Consider the following 27,724-nt stretch of genomic DNA (forward strand, 5'->3'; position numbering starts at 1 on the left):
TACTGTTCGCATCATTGATGCCCGGTCCGCTGCGCTTCTCGAATGTCAAGATGGCATTCGATGAGATGGTTATCTCCTCACGCAATTGTCCTTCCATGCCGGTGTTGGTGGCCACCGCTGTTGTGTCGGTGGAATTGTCGGCAATGGCACGACGTCTTCTACGTCCGAATGCATTGTAGCCACGACAATTAACCGGTTGACATTTGCCGAAGCAGACACGTATATTACATTGGAAGCGTATATTATCGCTCGAGGGGAATTTGAAGGCGTTGAAGTTGGCCATAAGGCTGTTGGTATCGGGGTTGTATTCCCATTCGCCAAAGATTGACGCATCTGTAGCGCAACCATTCTCATCGGTGACAATATACTCGTTCTCAATATTATCCTCCATTGTTTTGGCAATGCAGGAGCGTGCGAAGCCACCGTAGATTGCTAAGGAAAATGTATCATTATTAGTATCGAACTTTAAATGCAACTTTCATTAAATACTCACTTGCTGGTTCGACATCAACTTGCAGTTTCAGATTGTCACCAATCTCCGCAGAGTTAATCTCTTCACCTTCGTGCGTTATAATGCGCATCTGACAGATTGGCGGCGGTCCAGTGTTGGCAATTGTACCTGCTGTTGTTAGCATAGACACATTGAAGCCCAATGTGACATTCTTCTCACCAGTCTGGTAGACACATTTGATGTTGTAGGCTTGCGCCTTGTATGTAACTAATTTCGGATGTTTCTGTATGACAAGCACGAAGCTTGCAATATCCTTAACCGCTTGCATGCCGCAGCTACCGAAGTGTACGCGGAAGATTTCCGTACGCGGCACACTTTCACCAGCTAAATTCACGACACGACGACATTCTTCGTCCTTGCTGTGACCCTTCACGTAGAGCACGCCATTGAAGCCGGGTTCGGTAATATGTATTTCGACTTGTACGCCATCAGCCAGACAGCTAACTAGCATATCGGGACGTGGGAAGTCTGTACGGAAGTTGGTGTGGTTGCAGATAAGCTCTGGATTACCAGTATAACCGGTAATACATTGACACTGCGCCCGATGGTTGATGGCATTACAGAAGGCGTTTACGCCGCAAACCTTTTGCAGACAAGGATCCTCGCAGGTCTTTGTACGTGTGTTACAGAAGCGATTGTCAGCGCAGTCTTCATTCGTTTCACAGCCGGGTTGATCTTCGGCGATACATTCACCAGCAGGCGTTAGACGATAGCCATGATCTGTCGGACATATACAGCGTCCACGTTCATCGATAACCATACCGCGCTCAAGTGCGCATACACAGCGTCCATTTTCGTCGATCTTGAAACCTTGTTCGGGCAGGCATGGCGCGCAATATTCGTATATGTCTAAAGCAGTGCCTGGTGGGCAGACACATTGTCCGTCAACGTCGCGTACGAAACCTTTCTCGATAACGCACAGAGAGCGTTTGTCACACTGTATGGCCGCATTGCCGGTGTAGCCTTCCAAACATTCGCAGATCATTGTGCGTACTGGCACGGTATCTAAGACACGACAGTCAGCATTCACACCACATGGATGTGTTGCATTGCATGGATTGACGCATTCACCGCGTATACAGGCTGTTTGGCTTGGGCAGTCGCCATCGTAGCGGCAAATAGGTATATCACGTAGTGGTTCACAGCCGTTGCGGCGCGCAATTGTACCCGGTGGACAGGCGCATTCCGGTTGGTGGTTGTAGACCTTGCAAATTTCGTCATATGCGCAGATGGCCTTGCTATCGCATGGGTTCTCACATTTGCCATTGACACACGCCTTATCTGATGGACATTCGCCGTCGGTACGACAGCCAAGTGGTGTACAGGCGATGCGCGCATTGCCACGGAAACCGGGCACGCATTCACATACAGCGCGGTGATCAACTGCTAGACATTCGGCATTTGTGCCGCATTGCTCACCTTGGCAAACAGGCACACAGAGTTGGTTGCGGCAAGCGTGTGTCGATGGACAGTCCGAGTTAATAGCGCATTCAATCTTGGAACATTCGAATTCAGGGTTGCCCTCGTAGCCTTGGCGACAAGTGCATACCGGTTTATGGTCCTTAATGCGGCATTCCGCGTTTAAGCCACAATTGCAGGGATCGCGACAAATGCCATTCACACAGGACTTGTCTGTTGCACAGTCTGAATCGGCTATACAACCGCCTACTTCCACAATTGTCTTCGTTGGTTTGCAAGTGCCACTGCCGCTGCTTATATAGCCATCGGGGCAGACGCAGATCATAGTACGTACAGGCGAAGTTGGTGTCACTTCGCATTGCGCGGGCCGATTGCATGGTTCCAGTGTGAGACAAGGATCGACGCACTCATCGTTGATGCAAGCCAAGCGCGCTGGACAATCGGTGTCTACCTTGCACATAGGTTGTGGTTCTGGTCGACAGTCGACGTATGGATTTCCTAAGAAGCCAGCGGGGCAGCGACAGACAGCCAAGTGGTTTTGTGCGCGGCATTCAGCTCGTGGTGAGCAAGTATTGTGGTAGATACAAGGATTGACGCACTGCTCATTGTTACACATCTTATCGGAGGGGCAGTCATTATTCGTTAGACAACCAATGACGCGACAACGCTCGTAAGCATTACCACGATAACCGCTCTTGCAGCGACACATAGCCGTATTAGATTGCACATAGCATTCGGCGTTGATGCCACAAGGATCATTTACTAAGCACGGGTTAATACAGTTGCCATTGATGCAGGCCTTGCCAGAGTCACATTCACTATCGATGCGACAGCCAATGGTGCGACAGAATGCGTAGGGATTGCCTTCGTAACCGTCTTGACAAGAGCATGTGGCGCGATGATTTTGTACTTGACATATGGCGTTGGTGCCACAGTTGCATGGATTTCGGCATTGACGATTGATACACGCCTCCTGATCGGGACAATCGGCATCGCTACTGCAGCCTGGTGGACTCTGTAGCACAATCGGTTTGCACTCACCGCGCGCATCCGGTACATAAGATTCGGGACATTCGCATACCATAGTGCGCACAGGCACACTATCCAGTACACTGCATTTGGCAGAGCTTGCGCATGGTGAGAGTATGGTGCATGGATTCTGGCATTTGTTGTCGATACAAGCCAAGCGACTCGGGCAATCGCCATCATCGCGGCATACAGGTTCCACAGGTCGGCGTTCACAATAAGCATAGGGATTGCCGAGCGGCATTGTCTCGGGACAGCGACAAACGGCGCGATGTTGTAACGCTTGACAAATGGCATTTTGAGCGCATGGGCTATCCTGACATGGGTTCACGCATTGATTGCGTACACAAGCTTGGTTCGTAGCACAGTCATAGTCTGAGTGGCATTCGACGCGTACACAACGTTGGAATGGATCACCTTCCAAACCGGCGGGACAGCGACAGGTGGCGCGATGATTGCGACCAAAGCATTCGGCATTGAGCGCACATGGATCACTGATCAAGCATGGATTAACACATTCACGATTCACGCATTGTTGGTCCGTTGAGCATTCGTCGTCCGATTGACAGCCAATTTGTACGCAACCGAATTGTGCATTGCCAGAGTAACCAGGTTGGCAATAGCAAACTGGATGGTGATTACGCACAATACACTCGGCATTCGGACCGCAATTGCAAGGATTAACGCAACGTTCATTGACACATGATTCGGTAAGCGAGCAATCGGAATTGGATTTGCAGCCAACTGTCGAGACATCTTGCGCTGTGTATAGAGATTAAGTAAATAAAAATGTTCATGAGTGCTTGCGCTTCGAAATAATTATAATAAATAATATACTTACGTGGTACACAAGCAACGCGCACATCACCGGTGAAACCAGTTGGGCAACGGCATACCGGTTCTCTATTTTGTACATGACAGTAGGCGCCGCGTCCGCAGGAATCTTCCGCACATGGATTTACGCAACGTTCATTCTTACAAGTCTTATCATATGGACAGTCATCATTCTTCGTACATTCAGCGCCCGGTGTTTTCGGTTGTTCGTGCACGATCAACTGGCATTCGACGCGTGGATTACCTTCATAACCGCGTGCGCATGTGCATTCGGCATAGTGATCGCGTGAGCGACATTGTGCATTAACACCGCAGCGTTCCAAGCGGCAAGCGTCTATACACGCGCCACGTTGACAGACCTCGGTGTTGCCACATTCATCGTTGCTCTGACAACCGCTGACCATTTCATGTTTTATTGGCACACAATTGCCCGAATTATCTGTGATCGTATCGCTTGGGCACTTGCAGATCATGGTGCGCAACGGCAGCGTATCCAATACGTGGCAGGTCTGTTGTGGTGTGCAAACGTGTGGTGTTGCGCAAGGATTAGCGCAAAGTTGATTAATACAAGCCAATTGTGATGGACAATCGGCATCCTGTCTACACTCGGGTTCCACTTTAGTCGGTGGCTCGCGTGGCACATCGCACTGCACGAACGGATTACCGCTGTAGCCAGGGCGACATTCACATTGCGGTTGATGGCGTCTTCCGATGCAAATAGCATTTAGCGCGCAAGTGTCCTCATCGCAAACCGGACGGCAAACGCGATTCAAGCGATCGCAAGCCTCATGTTCAGCGCAATCCTCATTGTATTGACAGCGTCCAGTGATACACGAGACAAACGGATTGCCTTGTGTGCCCGGTGGACATATGCAGACAGCTTGGTGGTTTTGTGGTGCGCATTGAGCGCCAGTACCGCAATGTACCTCACCATAGCTGCACGGATTTACGCAGTTCTCATTGATACAAGCCTTATCGTAGGGACAGTCCGCATTTATCTTACACTCCGCTGTAATGAGTAAAAGAAATGTATTTTCAATTAGAATATAATAAAGTTGGTCTCACTGTAGCGGGATACTTACGTTTGTAGCATTGTACTTGTGGATCACCACCCCAGCCGGCGGGGCAAGAGCAGATTGGACGCGAGTTACGCACACGGCATTCCGCGTTGCCAGCACATGGATTCGCCTCAGCGCATGGATCTTGACAGCGTTGATTAATGCAGGCCGTTGTCGACGGGCATTCCGAATCGTGTTTACAGCCCGCGGTTATTTCAGCTTTGTATAAAAGAATGAATTGTTAGTTTTCGAGCAACGGAAAGTTAAACTTTTCTCGAGAGTTCATGACTAAACTTACGTGGTTGGTAACAGTTTGTGAAGGGATCACCCTGTGTGCCTTGTGGGCAACTGCAGACGGCACGATGACGTTGAGCCAAGCACTCGGCTGTGCGGGCGCAAGGTGAGCCATCAATACAAGGATTTACACAGGCGCCATTGCGGCAAGCTTCAGTATCCTGGCATTCACTATTCGATTGGCAGCCATGATCACGTGCGGGTTCTAATGCGAGAAAAGTGAATTAGTATGTTGAAGTGAAGAAATATTTGTGTCGCATATAATATATAACAGGAAAGTATAGTTTGCATGTGCTTGCAAAATTGCGAGTAACTGTACAAGTACCATTAAGAAGAAAAGTTGAACATAGAGACAAATAATATATACAAGATAATATAAATATTTGCATATAAAAATATTAATAATTAATTTGTAAAATACAAAAAATAAGCTGCAATGAAAAATAGACTCAAAAAGACATGCTTTTACAATATTATCAAATTTAACTAAAGACTTCCTTGACAACCTACCTTTACGACAACCCACATCCGCATCACCCACATAACCGGGTTCGCATTGACAGATCATAGTACGCAACGGCAGTGTGTCCACTACCGAGCAAATAGCATTTGCGCCACATGGTTGCGTCACCGCGCATGGATTCTTACATTCGCCATTGAAGCAGGCCAACTTGCTGGTACAGTCCGCGTCCATGGTACATTGTGGTGCGACCTTAGGTTCTTCGAGCACACAGCTAACCAGCGGATTGCCACTGTAGCCAGGTGGGCAGCGACATTGTGCGCGATGATTGTCGACACGACACTGTGCGCCGACACCGCAATTGCATGGATCTTCACAACGTTCATTCTTGCAGGCCAAATTGAAGGCGCACTCGTCGTCGCGTGTACATTCGGGTCGTTCACAGCGCAACAATGGATTGCCGCGATAACCGTCGGGGCAATGACAGCGTGCCTTGTGATTGTAGTCAGCACGGCAGATGGCATTCGTGCCACACTGCGTGTATGGGCAAGGATCGGTACATTGTTTATTGATGCAAGCCTCGGTGGCGGGGCATTCTTCATCTGAGCGACAGCCGATGACATGGCAATAGCTGAAAGCGTTGCCGGTGTAACCTATGGGGGGAAAGAGTTTTATTGATTTTTTTAGTTAGAGCTTCTTAGTAATAATATCAATTGAAATTCATGCATATTTGAATATTAATTTAAATTTTCTTTCTTTTCAGAGCTCACGTCAGATTTTCATCTTACAAGGTAAAAATATAATTTAGAATTATTAAACAAAAATTGGCGTTTACTTTTTATGGAAAGTTATGAAACAGAATAAAAGTCACTTTTTTATAAAAAAAAAACATTTTTTATGGGTCTTGAGAATATTAATTAGAATAGTTAAAGAAACGCGAGTTTAGATTTGAATTTGATATTTTGATATGCCACAGTACTTGTTCTCGCTTCAACTTGAGTGAGCTCTGACAAAACTAGTCGTCTTAAATTTCACGTACTCACCTTCATTACAAACACAGAGTGGTCTATGCAGTTGCACGTGGCAACGTGCATTTGTGCCACAAATATTCGAGAGTTCGCATGGATTCTGACAAACTTGATTGACGCATGCCTTATCGTTCGAGCATTCGGCGTCGGTGGTACATTCCGGACGTGGTGCGGGTATTTCCTCCATTTGTGGCAGACATTGGTTAAACGGTGAGCCATAATAGCCGGTTGGACAGGTACATACAGCCTTATGATTGATGGCATTACAAATCGCATTGACGCCGCAAGCATTTATGCATGGATCGCGACACTTCTGATTGATACAAGCGCGATTACGTGAACAGTCCTCGTTAGTCACACACTCTGGATACGTGCAAGTGGCGGCGCCATTGATAACTTGGCAAATGCCATTGCTGCGACATGGTGATGGATTGCATGGATCTATTGGTTGTGGTGGTGCATGACATTCTACGAATGGATTGCCAACCATTGGACTGGGACAACTACATATTGGATTGTGATTGGCGGTCTGGCATTGAGCACCATAACCGCAGACGCCGGGGCATGGATCGACACACTTGGTGTTGACGCAAGCCTTATCCTTGGCACAATCCGAGCTGAGCGTACATTCGGGGCGACAACCCTGACCTTGTGGATTGCCGAAGAAGCCAGGCAGACATTCGCAAACAGCTTGATCGCGTTGTACTTTGCACACTGTATTTGTGCCGCACGGTGTTGGATAGCATGGGTCACGACGTTCCTGTGGTACGTGTACTACTACGATTGGAGAACACTGGACGAAAGCATTGCCACTGTAGCCTGAGGGGCATGAGCAAATCGGTATGTGATTGAGGATGGTACATAGTGCCTCAACACCACAAGTGCCTGGGCAAGGATCGGCGCATTTGTTGCGTATGCAAGCACGATTAGAGGAACACTCAGAATTGCCGATACATTCGGGACGGCAACCTTCATATGGATTACCAATGTAGTCATTAATACATGAGCAGGTATAACTATCGCCACGTCCACGACATTCGCTGTTCGGTCCGCATGGTGATGGACGGCAAGGATCACGTGGTTCCTGTTTCGGTGGTGGTGGCAATACTGAAAGATAATGAAATAAATATAAAGGTTATAGAAGTGCCGCTGTAAGTTTGGATAGAACTGTGGGTCAACTTGCTAACGCCTTACTTTTTGGAGCCTCATAACACACGCGGAAGGGATCGCCGGTCATGCCCGCTGGGCAGTGACAATTGGGTATATGCAAGGTCACAAGACAATTGGCATTCAAACCGCATGAACCGGGACATGGGTCACGACATTTACGATTGATGCAAGCCAAGTTGTTGGGACAATCGTCGTTACTAGAGCATTCTGGTCGACAATTTGGTGGTGTACCAATATAATCGGCCAGACATGAGCAACGTGGCTGTCCCTTTACGTCGGAACATTGAGCATTAGGACCGCAAGGAGATGGTACACAAGGATTCTGTATTACGGGTGGTTCTTGTCGTATTTCTAAATAAAAGTATTTGAACATTTGTAAGTAAACAGCTTCGATTTTTCTGTTTGCGGGCAAGTTACCTGGTCTCGTACAAACTGAATATGGATTACCGCTGTAACCGCGTATGCATTCGCAATGTGCGCGATGCTGCACCGCTTGACACTCAGCATTCAAACCACATTGACCTGGACAGGGATCGACACATTTGTTATTGATACACGCGTGAATTTGTGCACAATCTGAACTGGTATAACACTCGAGGCGACAATTTGGTGGATTACCGAAGTAGCCAGTAATGCAAGAGCAGATGGCATTGCCACCTCTTTCAATACACTGGGAGTTGGGACCGCAAGGTGAAGGCTGGCATGGATTCTTTACCTCCACTTCAGGAACTGGATCGCAAGCGACAAATGCATTACCAGTCATACGTTCCGGACAACGACACATTGGTATGTGGTTGATGACGTCGCAGAGTGCACGTTGGCCGCAAGTGCCGGGACAGGGGTCCACACATTTATTACGTACGCAAGCGCGGTCACGAGAACAATCCGAATTAAGAACACATTCTGGGCGACAACCGATGATAGGATCTCCATGATATTCCGGTATGCAGGAACATTGACCGTTATTGCAGACAGTATTTGCACCACAAGGTGAAGGAATGCATGGGTCCACAGGTTCTGCTGGTTCTGTAAGGTTGTGTAAATTAAATAATTGCTTTTCAACTACGAATTCGGGTTCGTGGTATTTACTTGGTGCTGGCGGTGGTGGTGGCAATAGACGACAACTGGTAAACGGATCACCAGTATAGCCAACTGGGCAAGAACAGCTGGGCGTATGATTGATTACATTACAAAGCGCTGAGAAACCACACGAACCGGGGCATGGATCGCGACAACGTTCGTTCATACAAGCCATATTGCTGGCACATTCCGCATTGATTGTACATTCCGGACGGCAGTTGGGCGGTGCGCCAATGTAGTTCGTCAAACAGCTGCAAGTTGCTGCGCCGTTAACTTCACGGCATTGTGCGTATGGACCGCAAGGTGAAGGTATGCATGGATTCACATCTGCTTGTGGCGGCTCTGGGGTACGTGGAGCTACGGTAAGGTAACAAAGGTAACCGTGAATAAAGGGGGATAACTCGCGTATATCAAGGCTATTGTGAAAAAAAGTGGAACTGTTGTTGCTTACGTGGTATGGGTCGACAGCTGGTGAATGCCTCGCCGGTATAACCGTTCTTGCAAGCACATAGTGGACTGTGGTTGTGTACATGACACTCGGCATTTAAGCCGCAAGCGCCTGGACAGGGATCTTTACATTTCTGGTTGATACACGCTTTGTCAGATGGACACTCTGAGCTTACGACACATTCCGGACGGCATGTGGGAGGGGTACCAACGAATTCTGGTAGGCAGGAGCAGACAGCTTGACCATTTGATTCACGACATTGTGCGTTGGCGCCACATGGTGATGGTTGACAGGGACTTACTGGGACAGGTGGTTCAGCTGTTTCGAATTACACAACAAATTAGTGCCGGGCAAATGTAAAGCGAGTGTTGAGTTAAATTATACTCAAACCAATTGTTTAACCCAACTAGAACCATGTTTCTTTAAAGCGAATTACGTATGTTATTTTTGCGCTTAAACTATGTTATTTCTTAAATTATGTTAAGTGTGCATGTGATAATAATGAGTGCTGGGTTCTTATGTTAATGAAGTTGCTTAAGATATCAGTTTTTTTAATAAATGCTTATAATTATATTCTTCGGTTTTATTTCTTGGTGGGGTTTATTACTGCTAAGTAGTCGTGTAAGAATTGCAAAGTGGAAGTAGTATATTGCTTGCAGACGGGGTTTTTAGATAGCGGGTTACACAAGGGCTTAGGCATTTTCAAGAGTAAAGCACTACCTTACGAATTGGTTATTCAAGTTACATATATTAACCAACTTTCGCAGACATTAGACATGGTTTTAGTACATTTAGACTGGTAGTTCTGCGTTGTTGTCAAGTTTTCGGAAGCATTTAATTAAGAGTATAGTATACACATTTAAAATTTCTTACGTTCTGCCTGCACTATTTCACAACGTGTATATGGATCGCCACGATAGCCTGGCAAGCAGGCACAGTTCGGAATATGATTGATGACTTGACAAGTGGCTTGCGAACCACAAGTGCCGGGACAAGGATCACGGCACTTCTGGTTTCGACAAGCTTTGTCTGCTGAGCAATCCGAATTCCTAACACATTCCGGACGACAAGCTTCATAAGGATTACCGAAATAGTCGGGTAAGCATTGGCAAACACTAATGCCATTACGCGGTTGGCAAATCGCGTTCGGACCACAAGGGCTGGGGCTGCAAGGTAAAGCCACCTCAGTTGGCGGTTCTTGTTGTTTTATGCATGTAGTGAATGGATCACCAGTATAACCGCTGGGGCAGTAACACATTGCGCTGTGGGCCAAAACACGACACTCAGCTGCAACACCACACGAACCCGGACAGGGGTCGGCGCATTTACGATTGATGCACGCCTTGTCCGAGGCGCACTCAGCGCTTGTTACGCATTCGGGACGGCAATGCGGTGCAGTGCCAACGAAATCACGTAAGCAAGTACATTGTGCGCCATTCGTAGTGGCGGTACATTCTGAGTTCGGTCCACATGGTGATGGTATGCAAGGGTTTGCAGGCGTTACGTCGCTAATCGGTGCCGGTTTTGGTATAACTGCAATAGGTGGAAAGATGTTTAGTTGATAATTTGAGACTGTGTATTGGGGGCGCTTAGTACTTATTGGCTGGCAGGAAATGAACGGATCACCGCTGTAGTGTGGTGGACAAGCACATATTGGGCTATGATTTTGTACATGACAAAGGGCACGCAAACCGCAGGTACCGGCGCAAGGATCTTGACAACGCTGATTCAAACAGTACTTATCCAAAGCGCATTCGGAATTGGAAACGCATTCGGGGCGACAAGATGGTGGAGCGCCAATATAGCCAGGCAAGCAAGAGCAGATGGCTTGTTGATTTGTAGCGCGACATTGTGAATTAGGACCACAAGGGGAAGGTTGACAGGGATTTGTGGGCGCTGGCGGTTCGATGACTGAAATTGAAAGAATGTGAGTTTGCATAGTCCGGTTGAAAGCGTTGATTTCTAAATTACTTGGTATGCTATCGCAATGCACAAACGCATTGCCGGTCATGCCCGCTGGACACGAACACATTGGTACATGGTTTATAACATTGCAGAGCGCCTGCGAGCCACAAGTTCCCGGACATGGGTCTTTACATTTTTGATTGATACAAGCGCGGTCGCGAGCGCAGTCGCTATTCAACACACATTCTGGCCGACAACCACTGTATGGATCTCCATGGTACTCGGGCAAACATGTGCACACGCCTTCTCCACTGCAAGCGGCATTCGCACCACAAGGTGATGGCACACAAGGATCCTGTTTGATGGGTTCACGTTGCACTGGTTTTGGTGGCTCTGGTTGACAGCTACTGAACGGATCACCGGTATAACCAGTTGGACAGACGCAATTGGGTACATGATTGAGCACATTGCAAATTGCATTGAAACCACATGAACCGGGACATGGGTCACGACACTTCTCATTGATGCAGGCGCGATTCGAGGGACAATCGGAATGTACAACACATTCGGGACGACAATTTGGTGGACTGCCTATATAACTAGGTAGACATGAGCAAACTGCGCCGCCGTTACGATTGTGACATTGTGCGTATTGACCACAAGGTGAAGGATTGCAGGGATTACTTGGTGGTTGTGGAGTTACATCTGCGATTGGCTGCGGTATTGGGTAACAACGTGTAAAAGCATCGCCTGTATAGCTGTCTCTGCACGAACAAATCGGATTATGGTTGTACACGCGACATTCCGCATTTTGACCACAGGTACCAGGGCAAGGATCCGCACATTTACGATTTATACAAGCCTGTGTGAGTGGACATTCCGAGTTAACGGTACACTCTGGACGGCAAGCAGGTGGTGAGCCAATAAATTCGGGCAAACAAGAACAAACAGCTTGCTGATTGACTTCATGGCACTGTGCATTCGGACCGCACGGCGAAGGCTGACATGGATTAACATAGACGGGCTCCACTAGTGATGAAAAACATGTAGAATTTTTACTCAGGATGCTTGAGGAAATTTTGTAATTATGCTTACATTGTTTAACTGGCGAGCATAAGCTAAATGGATTGCCCGTATAGCCGCTCAAGCAATGACAAACAGGGAGGTGATTAACAACCTGGCACTCAGCATTGCGACCGCAAGTGCCGGGACATGGATCCCGACATTTACGCTGTACACAGGCTTTGTTTGACGGACAATCACTATTTAACACACACTCAGGACGACAGCCTTGGTAAGGATTGCCGAAATATTCTGGTAGACAGACACAAGAACCAACATTGTTATGGCGACGGCATTCCGCATTGTCTCCACAAGGATTTGGTTCACATGGGTCAATAAAGTCGGGCACTGGTGCTGGTGGTGGTGGTAATGGTAGGCGACAAACTGTGAAAGGATCGCCAACATAACCTTGTTCACAAACACAATTTGGTATGTGATTCAAAGTATGACACTGCGCATTGGAACCACACAGACCGGGACATGGATCGCGACACTTCTGATTAATGCAGGCCTTATCAGATGGACATTCCGAATTAGATATACACTCTGGACGACAATTTGGTGGTGCGCCTATAAACTCAGACAGACAAGTACAAGACGGTGCGCCGTTAATGTTGCTGCACTGAGCATTAGGGCCACACGGTGATGGACGGCAGGGATCGCGCGGTTCCTCATAAGTTGGTGGAGCTGTAGAGAGGTGAGTTGATATTGAGGGTTTCAAATTAAGTTTACGAACATTAAAATCGCCGATGAGTAGAAAATACGTACTGATGATGGGTTGACAAGCTACAAATGGACTTCCAGTGTAACCTGTTGGACACGAACAGATTGGGTTATGGTTGACAATATTGCAGAGTGCATTATGACCACAAGCGCCTGGGCAAGGATCCTTGCATTTCTGATTTATGCACGCGCGGTTCATTGGACACTCAGAATTGCTGATACATTCGGGGCGACAAGCGGGTGGTGTTCCAATCATATCGGGCACACACGAACAAACAGCTATACCATTTCTATCTTGACATTGTGCATTTGGACCGCATGGTGATGGTTGACATGGATGCGCTGGTTCAGCTGGTCTCTCCGGTACTGGTTGGCATAGAACGAATGCATTACCATGCATTCCCGCTGGACAGTGACACATGGGCACATGATTGTGCACTTCACAGATGGCATTCGAAGCACAGGTGCCGGGACAAGGATCTTGACATTTCTGGTTGATACAAGCTTTATCGCGTGAGCATTCGGTATTCAGAATACATTCGGGCCGACAACCAGTGTATGGATCACCTTGATATTCGCCAATACAGGTGCAAATACCATCGCTGCATTGAGCGTTAGTGCCACATGGCGATGGTATGCAAGGATCGTCAGCAGGTATTGCTAATTTCAAAAATAAATAAGGAACGTTTAAAGTTTGGGTGCGAAGGTTTGAAAGGTTTAGGTTTATATTACGTGGTGGTGGTGGCGCCGGTTGTGCATGGCAGTTGGTGAATGGATCACCTGTATATCCGACTGGGCACGTACACGCTGGCGTATGATTTAAAACATTGCAAATGGCAGACACTCCACAAGATCCCGGGCAAGGATCGCGACACTTTTCGTTTATACAAGCGCGATTGCTGGCGCAATCCGAGTTCACAACACATTCTGGACGACAATTAGGCGGAGAACCGTTATACGAAGGCAGGCAAGAACATGTGGGCTGTTCATTTGTCACTCGACAAACGGCGTACTGACCGCATGGTGAGGGCACACATGGATCGCGGTATGGTTCACGCGCCGGCGGTGGTGGTGGTGGTATAGGGTAACAACGCACAAATGCATCACCGGTATAACCTGGTTGACAACTACAATAGGGGCTGTGTGAACGTACGCGACACTCAGCATTCGAGCCACAAGTGCCCGGACAAGGATCTTGACATTTTTTGTTGATACAGGCTTTATCGGTGGGACATTCAGAGTTCGATGTGCATTCGGGACGACAAGAGGGTGGACTGCCAATAAATTCGGGCAGACATGAACAAACGGCTTGTTCGTTTACCTCGCGACATTGCGAATTCGGACCGCAAGGTGAGGGTATGCATGGATTAACATATTCTCTAATAGCTATTTATGAAATGTAAAACGAAAAAAAAATAATAATAAAAGTGCAATGAGTCAAAATTGTGCTGTGTTTCGTACTTTCGTCTACTGCAAACGATATTCTAAATAAAAAAGTAGTGGGTAAACAAATGTGATGCTTACGTTCTTTCACGACATTACAGTAGCTGTACGGATCACCGGTGTAACCCGACAAACAACTGCAGGTGGGCAAATGATTAATCGCGTCACATTGCGCATTTTGTCCACAAACACCAGGGCAGGGATCCTGACACTTTTGATTTCGACAAGCCTTATTCGAAGCACAGTCAGAGTTTGTAACACACTCGGGACGACAACCCTCGTATGGATTGCCGAAATACTCGGGTAGACACTTACAAGCGCCGGCATTATTTTGTGTGGTGCAGACAGCGTTACTGCCACATGGACTAGGCACACACGGATTAATCTGCTCGAGCTCAACAATCGGTTCGGGATAGCATTGTGTGAACGGATCACCCACATAACCGGCGATACAGACACAAGATGGTGTGTGACTAACCACATGACAAGTAGCTGATGTACCACAAACACCGGGGCATGGATCGCGACACTTCATGTTGATACAAGCTTTATTACTGGCACATTCCGAGGAAGATATACACTCTGGGCGGCAATTTGGTGGAGCACCGATATAGTCTGGCAAGCAGCTGCATGATGGTGAACCATTTCGGTCGGCGCATTGTGAATTCGGTCCGCATGGTGATGGTACGCAGGGGTTTACAGGTTCCTGTTGAGGTGGTGGCGGTGGTGGCAAAAGTTGACACAAAGTATGCGCATTGCCTGTGTAACCGCTGGGGCAGCTACAGAATGGCACGTGATTAATGACTGAACAGAGCGCACGTACACCACAGCTGCCGGGACAAGGATCTCGACACTTCTGGTTAACGCAAGCCAAATTCGGTGCACAATCCGAGTTTATGGTACACTCAGGTCGACAGTTAGGCGGTGAGCCGAGATAGTTGGGCAAGCAAGCGCAAACGGCTTGTTGATTAACTTCATTACATTGTGAATTCGGACCACACGGCGACGGTTGACAGACGTTCGTCACAATTGGCGGTGCTAGGTAGTAAAAAGTACGACTTTTAAGTAGTTGAGCTAAAGCAACATACAAATTTTGCAACCTACTTTGTAATACGGAGCATTGGATGAAAGCATTGCCCGACATACCCTCAGGGCAACGACACATCGGTGTATGATTAAAGACATCACAGATGGCGCCCACACCACATGTGCCTGGACAAGGATCAACACATTTGTTTCGTACGCAAGCCTTATCGCGTGCGCACTCAGTATTGAGTACACACTCTGGCCGACAGCCGGCGTAAGCGTTTCCTTGATACTCAGGCAAGCAGGAGCATACGCCGTTATTACAGATGGCATTACTGCCGCACGGTGATGGATTACATGGGTCTTTCAAAGGCACTAAGAAAACTTAGATTAATATTTTATCAATGAAAAAAATATTGTTAACATACGCTGTGGGGCGGGTGGCTTAGGCGTACAGCTAGTGAACGGATCGCCTGTATAATCAGCTGGGCAGGTACAAATTGGTGTGTGGTTAATTACACTACAAATCGCAGAGAAACCGCAAGAGCCCGGACAGGGGTCGCGGCACTTTTCATTTATACACGCCAAGTGCGGTGCACATTCCGCATTGATGGAACACTCCGGTCGACAATTGGGTGGTGCGCCTAAATAGTTGGGTAGACAAGAACACGAGGCCTGATCATTAACATTGCGACATATAGCATTAGCACCACAAGGTGATGGTACGCATGGATCGCGATATTCCTCTCTAATTACAGGTACAGGTGGTGGTGCTATAATAAGAAGGTGTTTGAGAAATATGTTTTTACTTCCGACAACTATGTGTGTCTTACGTGGTATCGGGTAACATCTAGTAAAGGCATCACCGGTGTAACGGTTACGACAAGTGCAAAGCGGATTATGATTGCGCACGTGACATTCGGCGTTCAGACCACATACGCCGGGGCATGGATCGACGCATTTTTGATTTACACATGCCTTATCAAGCGCACATTCGCTGGATATGGTACACTCGGGGCGACAGTCTGGTGGGCTGCCGATGAATGTTGGTAGACAAGAGCAGACCGCTTGTTGCTTGACTTCTTTACATTGTGAATTTGGTCCGCATGGTGAAGGCTGACATGGGTTTACCACATCCAATTTAGCTAAATTTACACAAGAACACATATTTCACTAATCTTTTCCAAAAACAATAGCAAATTTTCAAAGCTTACGTTCTGTCAGTACCGCACAGTAGCTGTAGGGATCGCCCGTATAGCCAGTTAAACAGTTGCAAGTTGGCAAATGATTGCGTACATAACAGAGTGCATTCTGTCCACAAGTACCGGGACAGGGATCTTTACATTTGTTCTGTAGGCAAGCCTTGTTCGTTGGGCAATCGGAGTTTACAACACATTCTGGACGACAACCCTCGTATGGATTGCCTTGGTATTCAGGCAGACATTGACAAGCGCCTGCGCCGTTACGTACGATACATTCAGTGTTGGGTCCGCAAGGACTTGGTTGACAAGGGTTGAGTACTTCCTCTGGTACATCGCGTACGACATCGCAATAGCTGAATGGATCGCCAGTGTAGCCGCTTGTGCATACACACATTGGTGTATGATTAATGACATGACAATCGGCATTTGAGCCACAAACACCGGGGCAGGGATCTTGGCAACGTTGATTAATGCAAGCTTGCGAAAGCGGACATTCGGAATTCGTTACGCATTCAGGACGGCAATTTGGTGGGGCACCAATAAAGTTTTTGAGACATGAACATGATGGACTGTCGCCTACTGCGCGACACTCAGCATTCGGTCCACAAGGCGAGGGACGGCAAGGATCTTTGGGCGTAGCATCCAATTGGGGCACAACTGTAAGAGGGTGTAATTGATAAGAGAGCTGCTTGGTTGGAATATTTTAATATATTTTACTTCGAATAGGACTGCAGGCAACGAACGGATTGCCAGTGTATGAATTGGCACAGCGACAGATCGGCGAGTGATTGATGACCGTGCATTCGGCATTGACTCCACAGACACCGGGACAAGGATCGCGACATTTCTGCTGTAAACAGGCGCGATTAAGCGCACACTCTGCATTGCTGGTACATTCTGGACGACAAGATGGTGGAGCTCCAATGAATTCAGGTAAGCAAGAGCACACAGCTTGTTGATTCACCACACGACACTGTGAATTTGGACCACACGGCGACGGTTGACATGGGTTCGTCGCAACTGGTGTAGGTATGGGTTGGCACAAAGCGAATGCATTACCGGTCATACCTTCTGGGCAATGACACATTGGTATGTGATTGTGTACTTCACAAATGGCATTCGAGGCACAAGTACCCGGACAAGGATCTGCGCATTTTTGACGTATACATGCCTTGTCCGACGAACAGTCTGTGTTCAAAACACATTCTGGACGACAACCAATCAGTGGATTACCTTGATACTCCGGTATGCATTCGCACTGACCATCGCGACACACAGTATTTGGACCACAAGGTGAGGGATTACATGGATCCTCTGCTAGTTTAGGAGGTGGCGGTGGTGGCGCTTGACAAGAGACAAATGGATCTCCAATCAAGCCTGGCGCACAATGGCAGATTGGTGTGTGATTAATAACATGACAGTTTGCATTGAAACCGCATGCGCCTGGACAAGGATCGCGGCATTTTTGATTAATACAAGCTTGTGTGCTCGCGCAATCTGAATTTCTCGTGCATTCCGGTCGACAATTTGGTGGACTACCAATGTAAGTAGGTAGACATGAACAGGATGGACTGCCATTGATGTCGCGACATTCAGCAAACTGTCCACAAGGCGAGGGCACGCATGGATTACGCACAGGTTCAGGTGGTGTTGCAGCTGGTGGAGGTGCTACAGAGTAAAATGTATTATGATATTGCGAAACGCGTTCATTTAGTGTGAGCTTACGTGGTATTGGATAACAACGCGTGAAGGCATTTCCTGTATATCCATTGATACAAGTACAGAAAGGTGAATGGTTGCGTACGTTACACACCGCATTATAACCGCATGTGCCAGGACAAGGATCCTGACATTTTTGGTTGATGCACGCCTTATCTAGGGCACATTCAGCGCTCGTAGTACACTCTGGTCGACATGCTGGCGGTGTGCCAACAAATTCGGGCAGACATGAACATACCGCTTGTTCGTTTACCTCCCGACATTGCGAATTAGGTCCGCAGGGCGATGGTTGACAGGGATTCACGTATTCTTTTATAATTGCTGGAATAATTATAATGCGGCTATGATTTATGGTCTTGTGATAGGAAATTATTAACTCACGTTTCTCTGGTAATTGACAATAACTATATGGATCACCTACAAAACCGTCGAGACAATTACAAGATGGCAAATGATTTATTACGCGACAAATAGCATTTAGCGCGCAGACACCAGGACAAGGATCGCGGCATTTCTGATTCTGGCATGATTTATCAAGCGGACAATCCGAGTTTGTGACACATTCTGGACGACAGCCTTCATAAGGATTACCAAAGTATTCTGGCAAGCACTGACAAGACCCGGCGTTGTTCACTTGACGACATTCTGCGTTAACACCACAAGGGTTTGGTTCACAAGGCGATATAAATTCATCTTGTTTTACTGGCTCCGGTAAGCAGGCAGTGAAGGGATCGCCTGTAAAGCCAGGCGCACAAAGACACATCGCAGTATGACTGATAACACGACATTGAGCATTCTGTCCGCATAAGCCAGGACAAGGATCAACACATTTCTGATTAATGCATGCCTTATCTTGACTGCATTCGCTATTTGTAACGCACTCCGGACGACAATTTGGTGGTGAGCCTGTGAATTCTGGTAAACATGAACAAGATGGCGCATCACCAACAGCGCGGCATTGCGAATTTGGACCGCAAGGAGATGGATAACAAGGATCCTTTGGTTCTTGCAAACGTATCGGTGGTTCAACTAAAGAAGAAGCGCAGAATAGTTAAAACTGAAGCTAAATTCTGTAGAAAGTCAAATATTTACTTATGGGTTGACAGGCCACGAACGGATTGCCAGTATGACGCACCGGACATGTACAGATAGGTGCATGATTTGTCACTTTGCAAATAGCTTTGAAGCCACAAGCGCCGGGACAAGGATCGACACACTTTTGATTTTGGCAGGCCATTTGTGGACCGCAATCGGAATTGCGTACACACTCTGGACGACATGTCGGTGGATTGCCGATGAAACCTTCGATGCAAGAGCAGACAGCGTTTTGATTGACAACACGACAGCGGCTATTCGGACCGCACGGTGATGGTTCACATGGATTAGATATGAGTTTAGCTTTAGTAAGAGAAAGAGAGTAAAAAAGCTTAGCCGCTTTACAATTATAGCTGAGCGAAAATAATATTTACGTGGTATTGGATCACATTGGTAGAATGCATTTCCGGACATGCCATCTGGGCAGCGACACATGGGCACATGATTTAGCACTTCACAAATAGCATTCACACCACATGTACCCGGACATGGATCAACACATTTATTTCTAATGCAAGCCTTATCATGTGGACATTCAGAATTCAACACACACTCAGGACGACAGCCAATGAAGGGGTCGCCTTGGTATTCCGGTATACAAGTGCATTGACCATCGTTACAGACTGCGTTAGGGCCACAAGGTGACGGATTACAAGGATCATCTTTTACTGGTGGTTTAGCTATGAGTACAATTGACGGAGTTATGAAAGATTTCAAATTAAATTTAACTTTTGTTGATCTTACGTGGTGGCGCTGGTTGACAACTAACAAATGGATCGCCTACATAATCCTTTGGACAAGAACATATCGGTATGTGATTTATCACACTGCACAGAGCATTGTACGCGCAGGAACCCGGGCAAGGGTCAGTGCAACGATTATTAATGCATGCCAGGTTGGATGAACACTCCGAGTTGGTGACACACTCTGGACGACAATTTGGTGGTGCGCCAAAGAAATTGGGTAAACAAGAGCAAGAGGCTTGATTGTTGATGTTTCTGCATTGTGAGTTGGGACCACAAGGTGAAGGCAAGCACGGATCTCGTATTGGTTCGGCGACAATTGTCGGTGGTGGCGCTGTGCAATTAACGTGACAATTAGAAAATGTAAACACTACGGCTTGACAAATAAACTCACGAGGTATGGGATAGCAACGGGTAAACGGATCGCCAGTGTAGCCAAGCTGGCAGGAGCATAGTGGTGCGTGGTTGCGCACCTGGCACTGTGCTCCCGTACCACAAACGCCTGGACATGGATCGGCACATTTTTGATTGATGCATGCCTTATCGAAACTACACTCAGTGCTGATGGTACATTCGGGTCTACACGCCGGTGGAGTGCCAATAAATTCGGGTAGACAAGAGCACACGGCTTGACTATTCACTTCGCGACACTGACTATTCGGACCGCATGGTGATGGTTGACATGGATTGACATACTCTTGTATTATGGCTAAAATTTGAGTGGGTTTTTTTAATTTGTAACTTTGAAATAATTCTAGGGCCAAAAAGTTATGCTTACGTTTCTCTTCAACGGCGCAATAACGATATGGATCGCCTACAAAGCCGTATAAGCAAGCACAGGTGGGTAAATGATTTCTGGTGTGACACTCAGCATTCAAACCACATGTGCCTGGACAAGGATCACGACATTTCTGATTGATACACGCCTTGTTCGATGGACAATCGGTATTGAGTACACATTCAGGGCGGCAACCTTCGTAAGGATTGCCGAAATATTCTTCAAGACATTTGCATGATCCGACACCATTTTGTTGTAGACATTCCGCGAATGAACCACATGGATTAGGATTGCAAGGATCGACAACTTCAGTTGGTGCACGTACAATTAAGTTACACTGTACGAATGGATCACCGGTGTAGTCGTTCTCACAATAACACATTGCTGTGTGACTTATTACACGACAGAGAGCATTGCTGCCACAGAGACCAGGACATGGATCGACGCAGCGATTATTGCGACATACATTATTCGACGAACACTCCGAGTTTGTAACACATTCGGGACGGCAATTGGGTGGTTGACCGTAGAAGTTTTCAAGGCAAGAGCATGATGGTGACTCTCCTACAGCTTGGCAGCGACTATTCGGGCCACATGGTGAGGGTTGACATGGATTGACTGGTGTAACATCACGTACAGGTTCAACTATGGTTTAGAAAGAGGAAAGACTCAGATAGGGAAGATCATGAAAACGGTTGTGAAACTCACTAATAGGACGACATTGTACAAATGGATTGCCCGTGTAGCGTTCATTGCACGTGCAGAATGGATTATGATTGACAACCACGCATTTCGCGTACAAGCCACAAGTACCTGGGCATGGATCTACGCAGCGTTGATTTTGGCAAGCGCGATTTGGTGGACAATCAGAGTTGCTGGTACATTCTGGGCGGCATGATGGTGGACTTCCTAGATAGTCGGGCAGGCAGCTACATACAGCTTGTGAGTTCACTTCGCGACACTGTGAGTTCGGACCGCAAGGCGATGGTTGACAAGGATTACGGTAAATATCAGCTGAGATTAAAGAGTTAATTCTATTTAGAACGGGCCTAAAACATACTTCAGTTGTTAACATACTTTGAACCGCTACACATTGCACAAATGCATTGCCAGTCATGCGTTCCGGACAACGACACATGGGCACATGATTATAGACTTCACATATAGCCTCCGAGCCACATGTGCCTGGACAAGGATCAACACATTTTTGTCGTATACAAGCGCGATCGCGTGGACACTCGGTATTGAGTATACATTCTGGTTTGCACGCGACATACGGGTCACCTTGGTAGTCAGCTATACAAGAACATTGCCCATCACCTGAACAGATTGCGTTCGGTCCGCATGGACTAGGATTGCAGGGGTCAATAGGTTCTTGTTGTGGTGGTGCTAAAAATAAGTTCACATTAGGAACGTAATTGTGACGTTTAAAAGAAGATGAGCTTACGAGGTGGTGGTGCTGGATGGCAAGCAATGAATGCATCGCCTATGTAACCGGGTTGACACGCACAGTTAGGTGTGTGGTTTATGACACTACACACTGTATTCACACCGCATGCGCCCGGACAAGGATCGCGACACCGTTCATTTATACATGCCTGACTACTGATACAATCTGAGTTAACTGTACACTCCGGACGACAATTTGGTGGGGCGCCTATATAATTCGGTTGGCACGTACAAGATGGCACATTATTTTGGTTGCGGCATGTGGCATACGGACCACATGGTGATGGCACACAAGGATCACGATATACATCGGCGGGTTGAGGAGGTGTGGGCGCTGGAAAAGATATTGCGCTCAATATCGTACAATTCAAACAAATACTACAGTTTGCTTACGTGGTAATGGGTAACAACGCACGAATGGATCACCGGTTAGACCATTGCGGCAGGAACATATTGGACTATGATTACGCACTTGACATACGGCACTTTGACCGCAAACACCAGGGCAAGGGTCGACGCATTTTCGATTTATACAAGCCTTATCACTTGCACACTCTGAACTTGATGTACACTCGGGTCTACAGGAAGGTGGTACGCCTATAAACTCACTTAGACATGAACACACTGCTTGACTGTTTACTTCGCGACATTGAGAATTGGGTCCACATGGACTAGGTTGGCATGGATTTACGTACTCTTGTATAATGGCTATATGATATTTGTTTGATTACATGTAAAAAAAGTGAAAATGAACCAGTTAGACAATTAGTTACTACAAAGAGGAACAACAAACTACATGCATTCGTGAATATGTCGGTAGCAGTTGTATAGAAACAACGCCAGTAGAACTGAGGTGCGCGAGCACACATAAGCAGTACGGCGCAGTTTTCTAAAAAACTGTACGCTTCCACTACTTCACTGTGCAGTTTTATTATAAGCAAACTCAAATGTTCTAGCTTACGTTCTGCTGGTCTCGTGCAATAACGGTATGGATCCCCAGTATAGCCAACGAAGCAATTACAATTTGGTATATGATTAACGACATTACATTCGGCATTCTGTCCACAGGTTCCGGGGCAAGGATCGCGACATTTTTGATTCTGACAAGCCTTATTCGACGGACAGTCCGAATTGAGCACACATTCCGGTCGACAACCTTCGTATGGATTGCCAAAGTATTCCGGCAAACATTGACACGCACCGGCGCCATTACGTTCCAAACAATTAGCGTTGGCACCGCAAGGCGATGGTGAGCATGGATTGAGCACCTCAATCGGCGCGGATAGACGTATCGGTTGACAGATTGTGAATGGATCGCCAGTGAAGCCAGGTAAACAGTTGCAACGAGGTGTATGCGATAAAACGTGACACTCGGCACCGGTGCCACATAGCCCTGGACAGGGATCTTTGCATTTCTGATTAATGCAAGCCTTTGTTGATGGACATTCCGAATTTGAAACGCATTCCGGCTTGCAGTACGGTGGGGAACCAATGAAATTTTCCAGACACGTGCACGATGGTGTGTCGCCAATTGCGCGACATTCTGAGTTGGGACCGCATGGCGAGGGTCGGCACGGATCGGCAGGTGTGACATCCAATTGTGGTTGTTCGATGATACGCTGACAAGCGACAAATGGATTTCCAGTGTAGTGAGGTATGCAGGTGCAGAATGGATTGTGATTCACGGTGCTACACTGTGCGTTTCGTCCGCACGTACCCGGGCAAGGATCAACACATTTTTGATTAATGCACGCCAAATTTGCGGGACACTCCTGATTGGCAGTACACTCCGGTCGACAGGTTGGTGGGGCGCCAATGAACCCAGGTATGCAAGAGCAAACAGCTTGCTCGTTTACTTCACGACACTGTGAATTGGGACCGCAAGGTGAGGGTTGACAAGGGTTAACCTTAACGGGTGCTAGAAGTTGAAAGTATGAAGGTTTGAGAAAAATTGTAAAAAAGAGTCACGAAGCCATTAATATTTACGTGGTATGGGTGAGCACAGTAGAAAAGCGTTGCCTGACATGCCGCTCGGACATGAACAGATTGGTATGTGATTGATGACGCTACATAAAGCATTTGATGCACAAGTGCCGGGACAAGGATCAACACATTTATTGCGTATGCAAGCGCGATCGCGTGGGCAATCAGTATTTAGTACGCATTCAGGTCGACAACCGGTATACGGATCGCCTTGGTACTCCGGTAAACAAGTACAAACACCATCGTTGCATTGAGCATTCGAACCACAGGGTGATGGATTGCAGGGGTCGTCTTTGACAACAGCTATGTTAAGTAGAATAGTAGATATTAAGATGACGTTTTGCAAAAATTTTGTACGCCAAACTCTTACGTTTTGGTGGCGGCTCGGGTAGGCAATAAGTGAAAGGATCTCCAGTATATCCAGTTGGGCAAACACAGCTCGGTGTATGATTGATAACATTACAGATAGCGCCCAAACCACAAGAGCCGGGACAAGGATCCCGACATTTTTCATTGATACACGCCTGACTGCTTGGACATTCAGCATTAATGGTACACTCTGGACGACAATTAGGTGGCGCGCCGATATAACTGGGTAAACAAGAACATGAAGGCGAATCTCCAATGCGACGGCATTGTGAATTCGGACCACATGGTGAGGGTACGCAAGGATCGACGGGCTGACGTTGTACGGGTGCAGGTGGTGTAGCTACAATGACAAATACGTTCATAACAATTTTCCGCGTTACACAAATAGGTCTAAGCTTACGTGGTATAGCGAAGCAACGTGAAAAGGCATCTCCCGTAAAACCTGGACGACAAGAACAGATTGGACTATGATTATGTACGCGACAATTGGCGTTCTGTCCACACGTGCCCGGACAAGGGTCTACACATTTCTGATTGATACAGGCTTTGTCGAAAGCACACTCAGTGGAGATGGTGCACTCGGGACGGCACAGTGGTGGACTGCCAATATATTCAGGTAAACAAGAACACACAGCTTGCTCGTTTATTTCACGACACTGTGAGTTGGGACCACAAGGTGATGGCTGACATGGGTTCACATATTCCTTGATAGCTATTTTAGAAATATGTTCTTTGATTAACAATGCTGCAAATGTACATTTGATATTTTGCTTACGTTGTTTCTCCACTTGACAAGAGCGATATGGGTCACCGCTATAACCAGGTACACAGTTACAGGTTGGCACATGATTGAGTACTGAACAGATGGCATTCTGTCCACAAGTGCCTGGACAAGGATCACGACACTTCATATTTTGACAGGCCTTATCGGAAGCACAATCGGAATTCAACATACACTCGGGTCTACATCCTTCGTAAGGATTTCCAAAGTATTCGGGAAGGCATTGGCATGAACCAGCATCATTACGTTGTATGCAACGTGCATTTGGTCCACATGGACTTGGATTGCAAGGATCGACGTGATCCAGTTGTGGTATCTTGCTTTCCACACATTGTATAAATGGATCGCCTTCAAAGCCGATTGGACAATAACAGCTTGGCGTGTGTGAAAGCACACGACACAAAGCGCTATTGCCACACAAACCTGGACAAGGATCTTTGCATTTTTGATTAATGCAAGCCAAATTGGTGTTGCATTCTGAGCTGGCAACGCATTCTGGTCGACAATTTGGTGGCGCACCGATATAGTCTGTTAAGCAAGTACACGAAGGTGTATCACCAACAGCGCGGCATTCCGAGTACGGACCGCAAGGCGATGGTACACAAGGTTGACTTGGTGGACGAGGTTCGGGTGTATCTAAAATCGGTTGGCAACTTACAAATGGATTGCCGGAATATCTATCGGGACAACGGCAGAACGGTATATGATTGGTAACATGACAAAGGGCACTGTTGCCACAAACTCCGGGACATGGATCGGAACATTTTTGATTGAGACAAGCTTGATTAAGCGGACATTCCGAGTTGATTGTGCATTCCGGCCTACAAAACGGTGGGCTACCAACATAAGATGCGATGCAAGAGCAGACAGCTTGTTGATTTACTTCACGACATTGACTATTTGGACCGCAAGGTGTTGGCTGGCAAGGGTTCTGTGGCACATCTAATTCTGTAAAATTATGGGTATAAAGGACATTTGTAAAGACACGAACGATTTTAATCTTACTTGGTATGGGTGAACATTGTACGAAAGCGTTGCCTTCCATACCGTCGGGACAACGACAAATCGGTATGTGATTCATAACTTCGCATATGGCGTTAGAAGCGCAAGTTCCTGGACAAGGATCAACACATTTGTGTCGTACACAGGAGCGATCTCTAGCGCATTCTGTATGCAATACACACTCTGGCCTACAGCCTGTATAAGGATCTCCATGGTACTCGGGTATACATGTACACTGACCATTGTTACATTTTGCGTTAGGTCCGCATGGTGAGGGTACGCATGGATCATCCTGAGGCACAACTTCAGCTGTATAAAAAATTAGGACTTTACTAACTACACCTTTCAAATTAACCATTGACTTACTTCTTGGTGGTGGTAAGGGATTGCAGACAGTGAATGGATTGCCGGTATAACCGGTTTGACATGTACAAATTGGTGTGTGGTTTATCACATTGCACAATGCGCTAATGCCACAAGAACCTGGACATGGGTCGCGACATTTCTGATTTATACAGGCTTGATGACTTGGACACTCCGAGTTTAGACTACATTCCGGACGGCAAGTGGGTGGTGCGCCAAGGAAATTTGGCAGACAGGAGCATGATGGTGAGCCGCGTACATCGCGACACTGCGAGTTTGGTCCACACGGTGATGGTACGCAAGGATCTTGTGGTTGACGTTGTGGCGGTGGTATTGATACCGGAGCTAGTAGAAAACAATTCGTAGATGTGAAAACGTTTTCGCTATTGATGTAATAAAACTGTGTGATCTTACTTATGATTCGGAAGCAACGCACGAATGCGTCACCGGTAAAGCCGTTGTTACATGTGCAGATAGGGCTATGGTTTCTTACGCGACACTCAGCATTCTGCCCACAGACTCCAGGGCAAGGATCTACGCATTTCCGATTGATACATGCTTTATCAGCAGCACATTCAGAGCTTGAAGTGCATTCTGGTCGACATGCTGGTGGACTACCGACATAATCTGGCAAACAAGAACATACTCCTTGACCGTTTACTTCACGGCATTTCGAATTTGGACCACAAGGGGATGGTTGGCAGGGATTTACGTATACTTTAGGAGCTATAAACACGAGATATATTGAAAGAT

At 47.0% G+C, this 27,724-nt stretch overlaps 1 protein-coding gene and 1 long non-coding RNA gene across 19 annotated transcripts in view; one reads left to right on the top strand and one right to left on the bottom strand.

Annotated features, from left to right (window-relative positions):
• The window catches only part of LOC128920250 (uncharacterized), a 61,942-nt gene that overhangs the window by 27,419 nt on the left and 6,799 nt on the right, over positions 1-27,724 (top strand). Inside the window, exon 2 of the long non-coding RNA XR_008470358.1 lies at positions 6,366-6,393. This is a non-coding gene — a long non-coding RNA (uncharacterized LOC128920250). The remainder of the gene's footprint in view (positions 1-6,365; positions 6,394-27,724) is intronic.
• The window catches only part of LOC105219831 (uncharacterized), a 184,947-nt gene that overhangs the window by 3,606 nt on the left and 153,617 nt on the right, over positions 1-27,724 (bottom strand). For 14 of the 18 annotated variants that reach the window (XM_054227171.1, XM_054227172.1, XM_054227176.1 and 11 more), the window contains 41 exons: positions 27,386-27,697; positions 26,975-27,316; positions 26,612-26,917; positions 25,601-26,554; positions 25,226-25,537; positions 24,827-25,165; positions 24,460-24,759; positions 23,435-24,391; positions 22,867-23,181; positions 22,472-22,807; positions 22,102-22,413; positions 21,733-22,038; positions 21,025-21,669; positions 20,641-20,955; positions 20,248-20,580; positions 19,878-20,183; positions 19,501-19,806; positions 18,790-19,437; positions 18,415-18,729; positions 17,407-18,357; positions 16,702-17,346; positions 15,916-16,632; positions 15,566-15,862; positions 14,543-15,499; positions 13,751-14,404; positions 13,064-13,678; positions 12,329-12,982; positions 11,300-12,262; positions 10,925-11,239; positions 10,202-10,861; positions 9,332-9,646; positions 8,890-9,237; positions 8,218-8,826; positions 7,825-8,151; positions 6,646-7,737; positions 5,653-6,255; positions 5,147-5,347; positions 4,873-5,067; positions 3,798-4,799; positions 494-3,718; positions 4-432 (listed from right to left, as the gene is read on the bottom strand). In XM_054227171.1, the coding sequence (XP_054083146.1) occupies positions 4-432; positions 494-3,718; positions 3,798-4,799; positions 4,873-5,067; positions 5,147-5,347; positions 5,653-6,255; positions 6,646-7,737; positions 7,825-8,151; positions 8,218-8,826; positions 8,890-9,237; positions 9,332-9,646; positions 10,202-10,861; positions 10,925-11,239; positions 11,300-12,262; positions 12,329-12,982; positions 13,064-13,678; positions 13,751-14,404; positions 14,543-15,499; positions 15,566-15,862; positions 15,916-16,632; positions 16,702-17,346; positions 17,407-18,357; positions 18,415-18,729; positions 18,790-19,437; positions 19,501-19,806; positions 19,878-20,183; positions 20,248-20,580; positions 20,641-20,955; positions 21,025-21,669; positions 21,733-22,038; positions 22,102-22,413; positions 22,472-22,807; positions 22,867-23,181; positions 23,435-24,391; positions 24,460-24,759; positions 24,827-25,165; positions 25,226-25,537; positions 25,601-26,554; positions 26,612-26,917; positions 26,975-27,316; positions 27,386-27,697 (23,733 nt within the window). The remainder of the gene's footprint in view (positions 1-3; positions 433-493; positions 3,719-3,797; positions 4,800-4,872; positions 5,068-5,146; positions 5,348-5,652; positions 6,256-6,645; positions 7,738-7,824; positions 8,152-8,217; positions 8,827-8,889; positions 9,238-9,331; positions 9,647-10,201; positions 10,862-10,924; positions 11,240-11,299; positions 12,263-12,328; positions 12,983-13,063; positions 13,679-13,750; positions 14,405-14,542; positions 15,500-15,565; positions 15,863-15,915; positions 16,633-16,701; positions 17,347-17,406; positions 18,358-18,414; positions 18,730-18,789; positions 19,438-19,500; positions 19,807-19,877; positions 20,184-20,247; positions 20,581-20,640; positions 20,956-21,024; positions 21,670-21,732; positions 22,039-22,101; positions 22,414-22,471; positions 22,808-22,866; positions 23,182-23,434; positions 24,392-24,459; positions 24,760-24,826; positions 25,166-25,225; positions 25,538-25,600; positions 26,555-26,611; positions 26,918-26,974; positions 27,317-27,385; positions 27,698-27,724) is intronic. The other 4 variants (XM_054227188.1, XM_054227187.1, XM_054227174.1 and 1 more) reach the window with 2 other exon arrangements.

This window comes from Zeugodacus cucurbitae, chromosome 3 (assembly GCF_028554725.1).
Source record: "Zeugodacus cucurbitae isolate PBARC_wt_2022May chromosome 3, idZeuCucr1.2, whole genome shotgun sequence".
In the NCBI taxonomy this organism is placed as follows: Eukaryota; Metazoa; Arthropoda; class Insecta; order Diptera; family Tephritidae; genus Zeugodacus; species Zeugodacus cucurbitae.